This window comes from Dunckerocampus dactyliophorus, chromosome 17, assembly GCF_027744805.1.
Source record: "Dunckerocampus dactyliophorus isolate RoL2022-P2 chromosome 17, RoL_Ddac_1.1, whole genome shotgun sequence".
NCBI lineage: Eukaryota > Metazoa > Chordata > Actinopteri > Syngnathiformes > Syngnathidae > Dunckerocampus > Dunckerocampus dactyliophorus.
In genome coordinates this window covers 5,513,613-5,532,568 of record NC_072835.1, presented here as the reverse complement: position 1 = coordinate 5,532,568, position 18,956 = coordinate 5,513,613, and the positions used below count along the sequence as shown (strand labels likewise).

At 38.2% G+C, this 18,956-nt stretch overlaps 1 protein-coding gene across 1 annotated transcript; it reads left to right on the top strand.

The window, feature by feature from the left end:
* Positions 1-2,044: 2,044 nt before the first annotated feature.
* On the top strand, positions 2,045-18,582 carry reep5 (receptor accessory protein 5). Its single transcript, XM_054757568.1, has 5 exons — positions 2,045-2,277; positions 2,402-2,495; positions 13,278-13,416; positions 13,872-14,040; positions 18,410-18,582. Exons 1-5 carry the CDS (start codon positions 2,160-2,162, stop codon positions 18,457-18,459), a joined length of 570 nt encoding a protein of 189 aa, XP_054613543.1. The 5' UTR covers positions 2,045-2,159; the 3' UTR covers positions 18,460-18,582.
* Positions 18,583-18,956: the final 374 nt, after the last annotated feature.

Here is an 18,956-nt window from a genome sequence, read left to right as displayed (position 1 = left end):
GTGTTCGTGTCTCACATAAGGATTGTGGATGATTCCAAGAAAAGTGCCGTTTTCCTTTCATAGCACAACTATTATGCCGCAATTATACAAACCATCAATAATATACGAAAAACACAATATAGCAATGTGTGGCATTACAAAATTCGAGGATGAATACTATTATTACTAAAGCAAGAAACCCAGTTAACCCTTTATCTGCCAGTACATTGTCTCTAAACAACTCCAAACCTCTACACAACAATAAATATACTTACTTATTTGTACACACACACACACACACACACACTACGATGAATATCACAGCATTTGTCTCCTTTCTTTTTGTTGGAACAGGATCAATTGAGCACTGCAAGGTTGATGTGATGGGGCTTTCAGAGCATGAAACAACGCTGACGTACTTATGGGCCAGATAGCTGTGAGGCCAAGCTGAAATCTGACCAGTTAAAGAAACATCCCCATTGCTAATAGTGTTTAAAAGTGACATGGGCCAGCACTCCTGATTCTGAAGCCCCTGGGCAGATTGCATTGACACGGCAACACACAGAAGTTGAAAAATGATTGGACAAAAAAGAAAAATCTAACATACCATAGCAGCCATGAGATGCTACTGAATGAAGATAATGGACTGTTGGGAATAAACAAATACAATTTCATGGAACAAATACTAGAATTGAAGCGATAAATGTAGGTTACAGCTTCTGATATTGTTTAAGCAGAAAAGGCCAGTGGTGTGATGAGACTGACATTTTTCAGTTGTCATCTTGTTTATTTTCACAAATATCTTTGTTTTGTGATGTCGTCGTGTTCATATTTGCACATTGTTATATTTATATATTTGTAAATAAATTGTTGATATGATTATATAATATTATTATATTCATATTACATTAGAAAGTACTTACTTACTTAATACAGGAAGGCTTTGGGGGCAAAAAGCCAAATAATTTGAATAAGAGCCAAGAGTAGCTTTTACTTTTATTTACTTATTTTACACTATCAATTTTATTTTACTCAAACAACTGTATGTAATAAAAGTGATTGTATTGTGTTATTTTGTTGTTATTGTCTCATATAGTTGTTTATACATTATTCAATTGTTCACAAATAACTTTGTTGATACAGTTATTTTTCTTTGTTCCGTGTTTTATTCTGATGATAATGATGCTGAACGAAGTAAAGGCAAAATCACAATTATTCAATGATCTCGAAATTTTCAAAACAAAGGTATTGGTATCGGCAATACTGGTCCTGCATTTGCTTGGTATCGGATCGATAACAGAATTTTCAGTATCGCTTACCCCTATAATACAGTATCTCGTGTACTGTATTTTGCAATGTCATCAGAGCACAGACGGTGCTGTTTTACACGAAAATAAGACCCTGAACGTAGACTCGCAGGTGTCATTATTCAAAGATGCAGGTTTGGGGAACCTCGGTGTGCCCTTGTTAAACATTACGATCAAAATCTAATGTAAAGTTAAGCCTGATGGTTATTAAATCGTTTATGTCTTCTGCGGGCGGAGGAGGAGAGAATAGGTGGTGTGTAGCAGCGGTTAACCTGCGTGACTTCCGTGCTGTCAGCGTGAATTCATTTCACATCAAGTGACGTTATGACTATGAATGAGTGTTTGTTTCTATGTGCCCTGTCTGTTTGGTGACTAGTCCAGGGTACAGTGTGCAGATAGCTGGGACCCTGGACCCTGAAAATGGAAGTATGAATGACATCAGACGACAATGAAACACCTGAAAGCCGAACTCAGGAAATATTCCATTTTTGCTTCCGCGTGCGTTATATCAAGTTAGCGAGGTTATAAACAAATGTCTGCTGCAGTTGTTCCGTCCACCTTCAAATTCACATGACAGCCCTCCTGGTTAAAGAACCCGATTTAAGTATAAGTAATGGTTAATTACGTTCGTTCTATTTGTACAGACAAAATAAACGACATTTTAATAGACACATTTGATTTAGTTCCGTTGTTCAATTATTTCAATAGGCGAATGTTTATTTTTATTATGAAGACAATGGCAGGAAGTGAATGAGTTCATCCTTGCTCACTTGACGCTTGGCGGAGTAACGGGAGTGTTGTGTTGCAGGAGTGTCGCAGTTTCTCACGCAGAACTTCCTAATTCATCAGTGTCGTCGGGTGGGAAGAGCAAACATGGCACAGGCTCTTAAGGAAAGGTTTGAAAAGTTCCTACACGAAAAGAACCTCCTGACGGATGTCCTTGCCAAGATCGAAGCGAAGACTGGAGTGAACAGGGCGTATGTCGCTGCGGGTGAGTATTGGCTGACAAAGGGGACGAATAAAAAGACTATTAGTACATGAAATGGCATGTTCGACACGTTCCCAAAATAAAGCCGCTCAATTTTAACATGGTGGTGTGTTTGTGTTCATTCCAGCTTTCATCGCCATCATCGCGGTGTACTTGGTGATTGGTTATGGAGCCTCCCTTCTGTGTAACCTCATCGGCTTTCTTTACCCAGCCTACATATCGTAAGTGGACCCCACCACCCCCACCACACACACATACACGCACGCACACACGCGCACAGTACCTACACTGTTCTAAAAATGACGTCACTCACATATATATATATATATACGTGTGTGCTGTGTGTGGCTTTAGTCAAATACTGTATATACTGTCCAGGTGTGGTCAAGTGTTAAAATTCACTCATTATGGCCATGAATGTCAATGATTTTGTGCCCTTCGTGGTGTATTTGAGGCATTCTTTTTCCAGGGTGGAAAAATGAATGATGTTTTTGAACCATTCTTTTTCCAGAGTATATATTTTACTATCTTATCAATCAGGATTATACAACATACATCTTCAGTGATTCCTAGCATTGCTGTTATGCGGAATACCCGCAGAAGTTGAAGAAAGCTCATTATCAGCAGCCAACACAAACTGTGCAAACATTAGAATGCTACTCAAACATGAGAAAGACCCCACCCTCCCCGCCCGGGATCACTTATAAACACGGAAGATACATTGGTCTCAGTGGTATTTTTCTGTTGATGTCGCTGGATGTGTGTATACATGTCAGTCTTTATTCTGTGGCAACCGGATCTGAAGCTTTGGCAGACTTGCAAGTGTTATGGTAACACCTCTTGGTTAAACGACATTGCCTCTGGTTAAACGACATTGCCTCTGAGGACAGAGGATTCTGCAGGAGTTGTTGAAATACTAATAATATTGCATGAGGTCTGTCAAAAAAGGGAGCATGCCTCTATCAAGTTTGCAATTTCCTGGAGAAAAAAATAGTGTTTTTAGAACCAAAAGCTTTGAAATTGGTGATGGTATATTACTTGTGAATGCTGGACATGGCGAGGACGTATCCAAGCCTGAACAACATAGTGCGGCTTGCAAGTGAGGCAAACTGACTCGCTAACGCCCCCCGAAATGTTAAATATACTGTAATTAAGTACAGTTCCGATCCCCACAAAAGGCATTTGGCATGTCTGTCATGACAGCATGCACAAAAAAGTATTTCCGCCCCATGCTTGCAATTCAACAGGAAGTTGGCTGTTTTGATTTGAAGCGGACATTTTGGAGAATTCCAGCAATCTGACTTTAACAAACTCCACTGAGGACATTTTTCCAAAGGAGCCCAATTTGGACGAATGGCTGATGATAAACTGCTAGTCTTTGATGGCTCTCTAATAAACACAAAGCTCGAATAACTCCCCAAGGTCAGAATTGTATCATAGACCCTAGACCTAGACAGACCAAATCAATATGGAGCAAATCAATATGAACCAAACACAATTAGTGGTTTGATCCGCAACATATCAGAAAAGAGGCAAAAATGTCCATCACTTTTTTTTTTTGTGCCTAAAACAAAAAGCTAATAGGTCTGCTTGCATGGATGACTAAGGACATTTAAAAATAGTCACATTTGAGAGGCTGAAATCAGACGATATTGTGGATTTAAAAGGGATAGTTCGGACTTTTTGACATGAAGTTGGATGACATCCCAGGATTTCCCCTAGGATTTTTAGGTGGGCTGCACGGGAGGCGGACTGCCGCCGCCGCTGTGTCCGGAATTTTTTTTTTTTTTAAATATTTAAATTTACCGACAGTCATAATGTCAACATCAGGGTCGTTTTCACAGGCTTGGACAACAAATGCATAAATTAACTTTAAATACCTTTCTATCCGCCTTTTCTTCCACTCCTCATCTGTCAAATGCCAACAGGGCAGACAGGTGACAGGTGCGTGTTTTTCAAAATAAAGTGTAGTGAAACGTTTTTATGATATTTGATAGATATTTTATTTCTATATTTTAAGTGTGGTCAACATGTAAATAATAGGCTATACATGTATCTATATAGCACACGGGTGCTCACACTTTTTCAGCCTGTGGGCTACTTTGTCCCAAAGAGCTGCCTCCTACTATAAACAGAGAATATATATATATATATATATTTTATTTATAAATGAGTATTTATGTACAGCGTACATGTTTATCAGGGGTGCACACAATCAAAATGATGTACCTCTTACTATAAAACATATAGCATATATCAAATCTAAGCGGTAAACTTTGCAACTACTACTTGTATAATAAATACTACTGATTAGTATTTCACATTCACAGTTTCAAAGTTTACTGGTCATCCAAATAGTTGGTATTGTTCAGTAATTCACAATTCAAATCAATATGGCTATAAAGATAATAAAATAAACATAACTCCTCAATAGATGTGTACATAAACTGAGCAATATGCCAGTGATAATAGCTACGTAGCGTTCATCATGTATCATGTCCCCCTCGAAAAAATCAGACCTCACAAGATGCGAGCTACTTCATCACATACATAGGCGACAGTGTGCAGGGACACGGCGGGAGATAAGTATGACACAGAGCCATTTGTGAGATCTGATTTTTTTCCGAGGAGGCATTTTTGTCATGCAAATGTATTACTCCTTTGAACGCGCATTGTGTTGAGAAGCCAAACTCCTTACTTGTGTAACCCCAGCGACTAACTGGAACTACGTTCTTCACCGAAATCCGACCAGACTTAGGGGACCAAGTGGGGTGTAAGTGGCTGTCGATGTACTACACTGCTGATGGGGATGTTATACAGCTCCATGTCAAAAAATCCCGGCTACCCCTTTTAAGAGGCGCTTCACCTGCTTGAAAGAAAGTGTCTCTTTATTTGGGCAGGCAGGAATGATGACGGAACTTGCAATGAGCTTTGCACACAAAGAACACTATGGTGTTGACAAAAAGATCAAAGCAATAAGCACTGTAAAGCAAACTTAACACAAACAACAACTTCCGTAATATTAAGCATGTAACCTTTACAAAGCAGCTGAGCAAAGCATGCTGGGAAGCAGGAAGTGCTCTCTGCCACACTATATATCCCCCACCTAGCAGCTAAGCTGTCCTCAGCAACCTCAGTGTCCATGACAAAGTTCTGCTAAACACTGACAAAAGTCCCGAAAATTGGTACCGTTGAGGACCGGTACCGATTCCCAGGTACCATATTGGTTCAAGTGTGAACGGTACCTATCCCTAGCGCTCGCAGCGCGCCATTCATTGCTGCTGAGGTTGGACACAGTAAAACAATCATTTGAGGGTTATGGAGCAAAAAAGTCAAGTGGTAGACCCAAAAAAAAATTCACAAGCCCTGAGCCGAAGGATCCGATTATCTGTCCATCAAGACGGGACGATCTGCGGCCCAAATGAAGGTTGCTACTGGTGTCAAGTGCAGTCCAATAGAAGGGCTTTGCTTTGATTGATTGATTTGCTCATAAATAATGAAAATGGCTCAGCTCTGTTACAAAATGCAAGTGTCCAGTCATCACATCACGGATCGAATTTCACGGCTTCACTCTCAAGGTTTTTTAAAACTATATTAACGAATAAATCATGCTGTTTCTTAGTTGTATAAGGCCTATTAGGAAAAAAAGGATGCATATTTAAGTAAACTGGACATATTCTTTGCTTAAATGAAGCACTTTCAAGCATAAACATGGCTAAATGAAGTAAAATACAAATATAAGGCATTCAGAAGGCGCATTCAAATTGTGATATGCAGTGTTCTACACTGGTCACTGGATGTCAGTAGATGAAACATAGAAGCACCAGACTTGGTCGCCGGAACTACAGGCTTTTATTGCAGGTTTGAATTCGCACAACAGGCACAATAATAATAACATAATAATAATCCTAATGTTCATCATTCTAATAATAAAACGGGCTACTGTTGCAGCTAAAACTCAGCTCTGTACCCCCAACGTCACACATTTATTGCAACACACACGAGCACGAGTTTTATTTGTGTCTTAAATGGCTTATGCTCTCTAAATATATCTATACACTGCAAAAAAGGGCTGACCAAATATAAGATAAAAAGACCAGATTAAAAAAAAAAACTCTTTAAAACTGGAGAAATTATCCGTCCATGCAGCAAGTAAATTTGACCTGGTAAGCAATCCTAAATTAATATTTTTATGTCTAAAAATAAGCAGGACCTTTCAGCTGGAAATACTTATTTTTAGAATAAGTTTCTTAACAACCTGCTCTACCCTCTGAACCACAGCCGCACCAATGTCACACCCGATACTAGTGTCAAGTAATAAAGCTGTATCCTAAAACTAGCAGATCTTGAAATAAGCCCAAATCCATCTTAAATGCAAAAAGGGCTTGCCAAATATAAGATAACCAGACTAGATATTAGGAAAAAATACTTACAACTATTGAAATTCTTTGTCTATGCAGCTAGTTAATTCTACTTGATAAAAAATCTGAAACTATGCTTTCTACATTCAGTAATAAACTGGACCTTGAAGCGGAAAATACTTATTTTAAGAATAAAATACTTAATACAATCAATAAAAAGTGAAATACTATTAAAATAAGTGAAAATTAAATTACATATTAGTGCAAAATGAATAAGCTATAGCCGGAAACTCGCTGATCTTGAAATAAGCCCAAATTTATCTTACAAGTAGGCCCAAAAAGTTCCAAAAAAAGTTCCACGGATATATAGCTTAAATCATGCTATTAAAAATCACAACCAGAAGTGCTACTTTGATAAGATTAATATTTATTTAACAAGTTATAAGACCAAAAAAATATAAAATGATCCCTCGGTTATCGCGGTTAATTGGTTCCAGACCCGACCATGATGAGTGAATTTCCGCGAAATAGGATTCACTATTAATGTACCTCGGAATAAGTCACGAAACAGCAGTATAGAGTGAGGGAGTGATATATATGGAACCGCGATGTAGAGAGGGACGACTGTATAGATAATCATAGATAGATAGATTACCATCTTTTTCTCGTTACATTATGCCTTACTGCTCTATTTTTCCATTTTTGCATTTTTTTTTGCTCATTTTATTTGTACAATGTGAAGGAAAAAAACGAGCCATAGCCTGCAAATCGCCCACGGCCTACACTTTGGACACCCCTGGTTTACGTATCTCACTGGGAAGACAAAGTGTTAACAAACGACAGAAGAGCGTGTTGTCTTAGCACGATCACTGTCATGAAATCAAAGGCTGGGCTGCACGCTTTTAGACTTTATTGATCCGCAAGGAAAATTGCTTGGCTGCAGTAGCTCAGTAGCAGAAGAAAAATAATGCAATACAATGTGAATAAAGAGACGATGTGAACAAAAGACTTGAAGATGAAGAAGATTTGCATATTTACAAATAGTGAGTAAAATGATAAGTAAATACAAGTACATTTACAATCTATACAAGGGAGGACAGACAGTATAGCGCAATAATGTTCATAATAATCCACACCTCACCTTTCACGTCCTTCCTTGTTGGCTTCCTATTAGCTAGCAAACAAATGGCTTTCAAAAATGTTAACGCAAAACAGGTTTTTATAGTTTTTATAATTATAGTTTTCAGAGGTGTGGATTGCAGTCACATGCCTTTTGATGACTTCAGATTGACTCGACAATATCATCATTGACTTGAAACTGGACTTGGACTTGGACATCACTGACTCGGGACTTGAAATACTTGAGATTTTCAGTGAGTGTGTTGAGTAAAATGTGTCCCCATTCAAAGTATTCAACTAACGTGATGGTTATTACTGTGTGTCATTTCCAGCAAGACACCAAATTTTCCCACAGATTCTGCCTCTTTGAATGCATCTATTAATGTCCAATCAGGTTTAAGAACAAACAATGAGGGTGTGGATTACGTTTCTGTCAGTGCCAGACTGCTGCAGACTGGCAGAGATTCCAACACCGGGATTTAAGATTCAAGAGTTTTATTGTCATTTGCACAGTAAAACAGGTAGTTCTGCTATGCAATGAAATTCTTGTTCTGTTCATTCTCCCAAAAGAAAGAAAGAAAGAAAGAAAAACACAAGAAAATGAATAAGAACAGATGTGTCAACATGCCACCGAGGATCATTTGCATTCACAAATTAGGAGGTCATAAATAAAAAACGATTTTCTGGGTGCAAAACCTGATGTATGAGAATAACAGATGGACAAACGACAACGTCAAACTTTGTTCAGCATCTGAAGTTGCACAAAGGATGGAAAATTGGGCGGATACTTGTTGTGAGCTAATGCTTTGGGCAACACAAGCTTAGCATCCACGATGGGATGACTGTAAATAACGTCATGGACAGGAAGTGATGTTGGGGGTTCAGAGTTGAGTTTAGTGGGTAACGGTCGCAAGTAGCCCGTGTTTTTATTTTCATGTATTTTTTTATTATTTATTAGGGATTGTGCCTGTTGCGAGATATACCGTAGTCGTCGCTAGTTTATTGTAGTTAAGTGGTTCCAGACCCGACCGAGATAAGTGAATTTCTGCAAAGTAGGATTCCATATTAATAAATGAAATATTTTCATAGTTAGAGCATATAAAACATGTTTGACTTTCTAAATACAATTTTATCATTATTACAGCTTTGTAGACATGACATAACACCCCTATAGTCACCTTTACACTCCTGTTATTCTTTGTTTACACCAGATTGCGCAGGCTACGGGATCACACGAGAGATGGCTGCCGCTTTAAACATAGCATGCTAATGAGTTAGTATCAAATTTATTTGTTCTAAACTAAAGACATGGTTTCAAACGGAATGGGGAAAAAAAGGCCAAGCCAAAAACGTACCACTTCCTCACGGAATGGGAGGAGAGCTCTTTTTTTGTCTCTCTATCATGTCGGACATGTACTGGCTGACTCCATGCAGTGTGAAGGTAATGTAAGGTAATATCATGTCTCTTCAATGTAACAGTACTGACGCCTAGTGACTAGAATACTACATATAACGTGTCTTTCAATATGTTGCACTAATAATAGACCATAGTCAACCACAAAACAGCAATCATTGTTGAATTAATTAATAAAAGCTCGTTGTTTCGGTGTAATGACTATTTGAGCCACCTACCGCTACAGCACGTGTGTGCAAAAACAGCTGCTTTGAGCAGGGATGTCCCCATCTACATTTTTTGGCTTGCGATCCGATACTGATCCCTTTTTTTTTTTAACAATAATAATAAGCTTTTGTTCTAAACATGAATTGTGGAATTGAATATTGTTCTGAAAATAACTCTTAGAAGCATCAAAAATAATGCACTTTGGCTTTTGTGACAAACCTCTGGGAGTCAGGTCCCTAATCCAATAAAAGTCCATCCAATGAAAGATAAAATTAGAAAAAAATGGCCGCGCAAAATATTCTTGGGGTAGAATTAATCATTTGACATGGTTATAGATAAATTTTTGGTGTCATTTAGAATATATGACTTTTTTTTTAAAAACAAACTCTCTTTATGAAATCCTCTATTTTTTTCCAAATTCATTTTTTTCCGTTCTAATTTTTTAGAGTTCTGTTTTTTACCTTTTCCACATATTTTACCACCATAGAGTGTGTGCTCTTTGGGTTAGTGAACCATGAAAAGTCCTTCCATTCATTGATGCAACACATCATTGGCCTATTTTGTCCAGTAATTGAGAAATGGATGTAGCTTAGCTAACTTTTCCAATGGGATGTCAGCCTCAGCACACATTGCTGCAAAATCTTCAACAAACTTTAAGGCCCATGCTTGTGGTTAAGGAAGACGTAGTCACAGATTGCGTTATTAATGTAAGATATTTTTATGACACCCTTCTTGCGGGTGGCAACCAGGTTTGAAGAGCATTACTGCACCTACCATGTTGGAGTGTGGCTCAGAGTTACAGACATGATGCAGCTTCCGAATCGGCCCGATGTTGTAGCGGAAGCCGACATTATATGATCTTCAAAATACGATCCTGAAGATCAGATCAGGACATCCCTAGCTTTGAGTAGTGTTGTGCGATACCACTGATTTCCTGTCCGGTCTGATACTGACAGAAATTGTGGCTGGTATCGGCGATACCGACTGGTAAATTTTAAAAAGTAGTATATTTAAAATCGTGGCATAGCGCACTAGCATAAAAATACAATAAATACATCAGCACAATATATTTATTTACTTTAAACTCTAAAGTGTATTGAGGTATAGAGGTGTTATTTAGAAATAGCCATGCTAATAAGTGATAAAACAAACTAGGACTGAATCATATAAAGTATGTGAAAATTGTTGGGTTTTTTTAAACAATTAAAAAAAAAATGAATAAAATAATAAAACTATAAAAGGTAGCTAATTTATTGGTGCTTTGATGTCAGTGCCCTCGTAAATGTTGTTGTTTAATAGGTTGGGGGGGGAAAAGCTATAATCCATGATATCAAGTGCTGCTTCATGTTCATGTTTTTAAAATCTATTTTTTTTTAAAGCAATTTGTGACATGTTCACATGAATAGCATCATACATCGTAAATATCATTATTTGATAAAAATGACACTTAAGTGACAAAATACATTAATTGAGTTCTATTGATCAAGTCTGATCTTTATGTCTCAGCAAACATTACAGTAACATTGCTGACACCAAGTGACCAGTGGAGAATACTACATTTCATCAACGTAATTGAATGCGTCTCTGTATGCCTTCAATTTGTATTTTAGTTTATTTAGTCATATTTATGCCTGAAAAGGCTTAATTTAGGCCCAAAATCTGTCATATTTGCTTAAATATGCATATGTTTTCACTAATAATAGGCCGTATTCAACCACGAAACAGCATAATAAATATATTTTTGAAAACCTGTGAGCACGAAATAGAGAAATTAAAAATGGCATTTTATTTGGCAAACACTAAACATTGCTTATAACTCGAAAGAACTCTGAAAATTACAACTTGATTTGCACTGTCTTGTCTTGACTTGAGACTTGGCTTGGAATTGCACACCTTTACTTGAATTGACTTGACTCAAGACTTGGAATTAAAGACTTTTTGCCACCTGATAGTTTTACATGCATAAAACAATTCAAAATGCATGTAAATGATGAATGAAAGTGCTGAATGAACATTTAAGGCTTCTTTTACCTTCAGAGAAGACGTGATTGTTCCCAAAGACACAATGTAGCAGCGAGAGCAACACGGACACCACCTTCTGGTTTTGCTGTGAATTATTTCTTGAATTTAGTAGTGTTTTTCACTATCTTAACCAAAGTGCTGGCACGTGCCACTTTATTTAGCTCCATTTTGGGTTACAGTATTGAGGTGAGAAACACTATTGAATTCAAGGAACAACTTATGTCAAAAAAGGGAAGGTGCGTGTGGTTGATCTCGCTGCCACATCCTGTCTTTGAGGGCAGTCACGCCAACAATCACATCTTCAGTGAAGGTATGAGTAACCTTAAATGTTTGTTTAGTCCTTTCATTCTTCATTTATATGTATTTATATGCATGGCAAACTATAATTGTGAAACTATCAAAACACGTATTTGGCTTTCTGGAACAAATTAATTGGATTTACATTATTTCTTTTGGGAAAAATGAATTCGGTTAACGTCTGTTCGGTTAGTCGTATAACGTGTAATAGTACACTAAAATGTCATTTCGGTTCAGTTTCTTGAAGTGCTCGGTTCGGTTAATTTTCGGTACAAAACAAGAAGAAAAAAATTACTTGAAGTGCTTTTATTTAAAAAAAAATGCAAACAGAACTTTTGGATGATATTTCAAATGAATTAGACTGAGTTTTTGTAAATAGAAAAATAATGATAAAATAAACAGTTGTGTTGAAACATTGTGGCGAAATGTAATGGACAGTTACAGTTAAATAGCACGTGAAGTCCAACCATCTGTCGTAAGTGAAATAGCGGACACATGTGATAACTCTTTGATGACATCACTTTTAGCTTTTTCATAAAGTGCTGGTATAACTTTCAGGCTAAAGTGAGGACGTGATGGTATTTCATAGCGAGGTTCAAGAACTTTAAGCATACACAGTCATGGAGAAAATGATTAGACCACACTTGTTTCTTCAGTTTATTGATCCATTTTAATGCCTGATACAACTCAAGGTACATTTGTTTGGACAAATATAATGATGCTAACAAATATAGCTCATGTCAACAGTGCAGTTACGTCTCCACGGCCAGGTAGGTGCCATGGTGGTAAATATAGATGACTTCCAGGTTGTTTAGGCTATAGTTATCTGAATATAGTTATAGAGTTATAGTTATCTGAATAACTATAGTATGTTAGGTTAACATGTCAACACGTATTTACGTTACGGTAACATACCACCTATTTAGCCTGTTGTCCTCCATTTTAGTGTTATCACTATAACTTGCCTTTCAAGTACTGTAGAATTTATTTCCTCTTCATTGTGCATTTTTGGCTGGTGCAACTTATAGACCGGAAAATACGGTACATAATTTCCTGGATTTGGTTAGAGTGTGTTTTGGTTAGAGTCGAATTTTTTTATAACGGATTAATGATGCTAACCAAGGTTCCACTGTATGTAAATCCAAAAATATATGACAATGTGAGAGTATCAACAAAATAATATGAGTATTCCTTTTATGACATACAAATAAAGTTCATCCATCCATCCATCTTCTATGCCGCTTATCCTCACGAGGGTCACGGGGGTGTGCTGGAGTCTATCTCAGCTGACTTGGGCAAGAGGCGGGTACACCGTGGACTGGTGCAAAATAAAGTCAATAGTGCAAAATAACTAAAAAGAAGAAACAGCAAAATGACCTTTACTGTTGGCAGATATTTGTGCAAATCAAGATAAAGAACTGAAAAATCTCACTTGCATCACACTAGTATTGATTCAGTACTGATTCTACCTTGGTATCGATACTATCCAAATTTGGATGGATCCACCCATCCCTAGTATTTTGCATGCATTGAAATTAGCAATAGAATATAAGTGATGTGTGTTTTGTATTTCCTGTCTGCAGCATCAAGGCCATTGAAAGTGCCACCAAAGACGACGATACCAAATGGTTGACCTACTGGGTGGTGTACGGACTCTTCAGTGTTGCAGAGTTCTTTGCAGACATCTTTCTCTCCTGGTTCCCATTTTACTACATTGGAAAGGTAATCTGGCTGGAGTCAGTGTGCAAAACTGTCTGGAATGATTCTACCATGTACTTCTTGATCGATTGGTTGCACTAGTTTGAATTTATTCGGAATATTCGGTCATTCACGCAGGCAAAAAAGGCTCATAGATCCGTTGACCCACATCCCTTAGCAAGTTTCATCTCAACTGCTTTTTGCATCATCAACAAACTTCAGTCTGGATATTTGACCGTTCTTTTTGGTAGAATTGGTAGTTTGGATTTCTGGCACAGAAACATTGCACTTTTGGGACAGTCAATAAAATGAAACTGCTTTTTTGTTGTTGTTGTTGAAGATATTGGAAATGTGGGCGAATGTTCTTTGAAACGTTCCAGATCCCTATGAAGTTGTTGGTTCTTTGTGGACAAATGCTGGTAGAAATGTAAGAGTTGTGTTGCTCCTTGGTCACTGAAGATGCTTGTGGTCTTTCCCAGTGTGCCTTCTTGGTTTGGTGCATGGCTCCAACTCCTTCCAACGGCTCGGTCCAGATTTACAATCGCATCATCCGCCCCTTTTTCCTCAAGAATGAAGCCAAGATTGACGATGCGGTCAAGAACATCAAGGACAAGGCATCAGAAGCTGCTGACAAGTTTAAAGACGAGGGTGAGTACATAATAATAATAATAATAATAATAATAATGATACATTCAATTTCTCAGTGCCTTTCTAAAAAACCAAGAACACTGCACATGATACAGATAAAACAACAAAGGATAAAAACAACATCCATAAACAAGTCAAAGTGAGTAGGCAGTCTTGGACAGATGAGTTTTTGAGTCTGGATATGAAGATGGGAGTGAGTCAATATTTCGGATGTCGGATGGTAATGAGCTCCAGGGTTTGCAACAGAGCGGCTGAAAGCTCTGCTCCCCATGGTGCTGAGGCGGGCACGGTGAGGTGAATAGAGGAGGAGGATCTGAGGGAGCGAACTCCAATGCAATGTGGAGGAGGTCAGTCAGGTACGGAGGGCTGAGGTTGTGTAAGGCCTTGAAGGTATGTAGCAGGAGTTTGTACATGTCCACTATTGTTTATGGAAACACAAACGACAATTAAAAACTTTCAAGTATTATTGTTTGAGAGGTAAAACAAGAATTACTTAGGACTACTCCTAAGCTGTGTTACAATTTGCATACTTTGGTACTTACATTCCAGTAAGCATGCGGTGTAGAGTGTGCCCTTATTTTCTAAGTGTGTGAATTTTGACGGTGTGGTGCTGTTCCAAATGAATTCCTGTTATTGCACACTTACCAAAAATGACTATCACAGTATTTACTCTCTTCTTCTGTCCTTTTTCATTGTGAATTGCAGCCATTTCAGTTTGTCCCGCCCCTTCCGCTACATAGCCAAGATTATTGACAACTATTGAGGGTGGTTAGGATCCGTCATTGCGCGCTCACCATTTTGAGTGTTTTGATTGCAACATGACAGTGTACTGCAATTTGACGTACTTTTGAGTGTGAACGCACTTGCAGCCCTATTCTTTTAGTTAAAAAACAACTATTTCATTTCTACGCAAGAATCTGAACAGAAGCAGACATTCATTACTAGTATTTTAAATAAAAAATTTTTTTTAACAATACAAATAAATAACTTAATCATAATAATAATAATTATTATTATTATACTTATTATACTTATTAATCATATAATAAGAATATAATAATTAATAATTCAAAACTGGCAAAGAAAAAACAAACAAAAACACACAAGTACAGCGGAACCTCTGTTAGCGTATGCCCCGATTAGCACCTTTTTCAGTTAACATCTAAAATTTACGGCTCCAGTGTACGTACATTTTCCGATTATGGCGTGTCTTGTTGTGTTATTAACACACTGCGTGAGTGCAACTGTGTTCTCAATATATTTTTATCACAAAACGTCCTTGCTAGCATCCTATTAGCTTGCTAATACATGGAAACAGGAAGTCAGAGCCGCCGCCAGAGTAACTAACACAGTTACACTACAAGTCTCACAAATGGCAACACAGAAGTTGGGGTGGAACCGTACACGTAACCCACGGTATGGTCCATACCTCGGAATTTGGGCTACACTTTTGTTTCAATACATTTTTTTTGTATGTAAAGAGAAGAGAACAACTTTTCTCCCCCAAAATTGTCTTTATTATTTATTATGATCATTAAATGTTTTTTAAAATGAAGCATGAAAATGAAATTGCAATCGACTGGCAGGTAAATCTTCAATAAGTACGATTATCAAATAGAAGAAAGAAAAACAGAAAAACTGAAGGATGCGGGGGCAATTATGATGTGTATAAGATGCTAAAAGTAATAAGTTGTAGGCCAGTACTTTTTGTTATAGGTGGCAAAGCAAATGAGTGAAATATCTAATAATACATCTCATTACAAAGCGCAAAGAACAAACTGCAAGTCCAAAATGGGGCCTTGAGACACACTTTTACAGTGTTTCCTTTTAGGAAGGTGCAAGTGCAACAGTAAGAATTTGAACAGGGTGAAAATGATTTTATTTTTAGTAAAGTTCCTTACCTGAAGTGCAGAGTTAATAGTTGCAGCGTGCAGAACAGTTCTCATCTCTACTGAACAAACGAAGCACGCTGCTTACATCTTATGCACTCATCTTTGTCCCTTTACAAAGGTGAAGTGTTTAAAAACAGGTGCACCGCACCTCGACGTCAGTGCCCGGCAGGCACGTAGCCTAGACCAGCTGGTGGAATGCACCGGGTCCGACTAACCTCTTGCATCGCCGACGCAGACAGCTGTTGTCGCCTATACTCTCTGTCTCTGTGCAACACACTGATGCAGAATGCCTTGCCTTTGCAGCAGACTGTCCCTCACTTGAAATATGTACAATGTGGGTAATGGAACCCTCTTGTCATCCAGCCTGTGTACCACAGAGAGACTAGCAGTTGGAGCAGATGCGCACACACGTGAATTTATTGAGGGCTCATAGTTCTCGACCTGTTTTTGTTTTTTTTTTATCGTTTGATAAATCGATATGTCCATTGTCATAACAGGCCTACATTGAAGGTTACTTTTACCTTCATTGAAGACGTGACTGTTCCCAGAGACACGATGTGGCAGCGAGGTGGACACAGACACCACTTGGTGTTTTGCCATGTGTTATTTTTTTAATTCAATAGTATTTCTCACCTTCTTTATCAAAATGCTGTCACTTGGCTTCCTTGGCTTCATTGTGGGTTATTTTGCAGCCGTGATCAATAACAAAAGCAGAGACCTGCATTGAGAAGCGCTATTGAATTCAAGAAATAACTCAAGGCAAAAAACAAGGATGTTGTCTGTGTTGATCTCGCTGCCATGTTGTATCTTTGTGAACAATCCTTCTTTGAAGGTAAAAGTAACTGCACTTTTTTTATTAATTTTGCCCATAATCCACAATCCTAATGTGAAACATGACCACACGTCTTACTCTTTTCGGCACATTCTAAAGAGAGAAAAACAGCTTCAGCTTCAAAACGGCTAGCACGTGGGAGCTAACAATGCACGTAACTGGACACACCTGTTTTGACTATAAAGCCTTAAAAAAAAAAAAAAAACGTCCCAAAAACGGCAACAATGTTCTGTTTACATAACTGACCTGTATATAAACCAAGCTACAGCGACATTGTTATTGTAGCAGCTAACACGAACAACTATTTTTCTGGCATCGTAACACAGCGAGAAGTAACGGGCCCACTCCAAAACAATGCGATGGGACACCAATCTGTACTGACTGGAAAACAAGAACAAGCATGTGAACAACTACAAATAGACGACCAAATTATCTGTGACGTATTAGCCTGCATTCCATGTTTTGTTTATACGCGGCTAGATGGACTGTGTTATGATGTCATTTGCTATGTGCTCACAGTCATGTATCACAGTCAATAGCTTGGTGACTTCCTCGATGGACAGTTGTCAGTCTGGTCCAGCTGGTCTGGGGGGTCTTTTTCCAGCAATGTCCTCCTTTCTAAACACACAAAACCTTTCCATCGATGGTAAAACTGCATGCCAGTCAGTGCAGCAGAAACACTCCATTTCTGTCGGCATGGATTGGCAAGCTCCACATTTACACCATCAAGTCATGGCAGGTGTAATGGCTTGCCTCCCATCTGCTACGAAGTTTCACTCTCTCTTCTTGTGGACTCAGCTTCTAAAACCTTTAGCTCTTCCTCTGTAGAGTCAGGCTCAAAAAGATAAGGTTCTGGAAAAGTAGCGGCTCTCACAAAGTCTGCCATGATTAGTAGTAGCAAACATACACGCGCTTCACACGCTGCTGTTGTGGATGGAAGTAGCGCGAGATGTGAAGTCAGTGCGCCCAGGAAGGAAGTTCCGGTAATGTTTCAAATGATCGAAGTACTGCAAGTATTACATATTATCATGAATGTACCTGTTACTGCATGGTCACGGCATGTACTGTTTATAAAATCATCAAATGTTGTTGGAGGATTTTTTAGAGGGCTTTATAGTCAAAATAGGTGTGTCCCACGATGTGCATTGTTAGCTACCTCATGCTAACTGTTTTTCTCTCTAGAATGCACAGAAAAGGGCAAGACGAGTGCTCATGTTTCACATGAGGATTGTGGATGATGGGCAAAATTCCAAAACAAAAGTGCAGTTTTCCTTTTAAATGTTAATTTATCCCTTTCACTAATTTATATGTACAGGTATATATGTATTTGTTATTTTATGTATTTTTAACAAAGGTTCCACTGTATTTGAAATTTGTTGTTTGTTGTCAATGTAAAAGGTATTTGTCTTTGCTACATTCTGTCTTTGTTTGAATAAATCGAGCATAAAAATGATGTCCTGTTCATACCTTTTATAAGGAGTAAAAATGTAAAAAATGTAGGATTATGGGAAATTAGATTTTGTGTTTATTAGATGAGCTGACTCAGGGAACATACTTTATGTAATATGTCCTATTTAATAAAAAAAACAAAAAACAAAGCCATGTTTGTTTCAGTCATCTGATGAGCCTTTGTGTGTGTCCACAGCTAAAAGAGCAACAGCCAACATCATGTTTGAGGAGAAGAAGAGCTCTTAAACGGGAGACTTCCTGCTCACTGGATGGTCCCTGCAGCTGTTCCAGAAAATAATATTGCCTTGTTTGTATTTAATGGATGACTTGTCTGCTATGTAACTTCAATTAAAGGCTGTTCCCCTGCTACTTTGCGCTCGAAGGTGTACGTATGTGGGTGTAAAGTCAGTTACTTCATCGCCATGCTCATGCTTGAACACTCGCTTTATGCTTCTGCTACGCTGTGCAATTCTCTGCCAAAACACTAGGGGCAGTGTATTCTAGTAAGTGAACTGTGTGCAACCGTGGCACTCGTTGACTAGTTAGCTTGCTAGCTTCGCTTGTTGCTAGGAACTGAAGGCAACTGAAGAGAGACAGGAGGATGTTATTGTAATTTTTCATTTTTATTGTAAATGTTGATGCAAAATCGGAGGAAAGGGTATTCACAAACGTGGGCTGTACATACTCTGAACGAGAACAAGTGACCTACAGGAAATGATGTATAATCAGCCGATCAATAACAG

Excerpts from the sequence above, each read along its gene's own strand:
- reep5 (XM_054757568.1), top strand. The coding sequence starts at position 2,160 with ATGGCACAGGCTCTTAAGGAAAGGTTTGAAAAGTTCCTACACGAAAAG. Across the intron at positions 2,278-2,401 it reads CAGGGCGTATGTCGCTGCGG|CTTTCATCGCCATCATCGCG; the intron begins GTGAGTATTGGC and ends TGTTCATTCCAG. Across the intron at positions 14,041-18,409 it reads TGACAAGTTTAAAGACGAGG|CTAAAAGAGCAACAGCCAAC; the intron begins GTGAGTACATAA and ends GTGTGTCCACAG.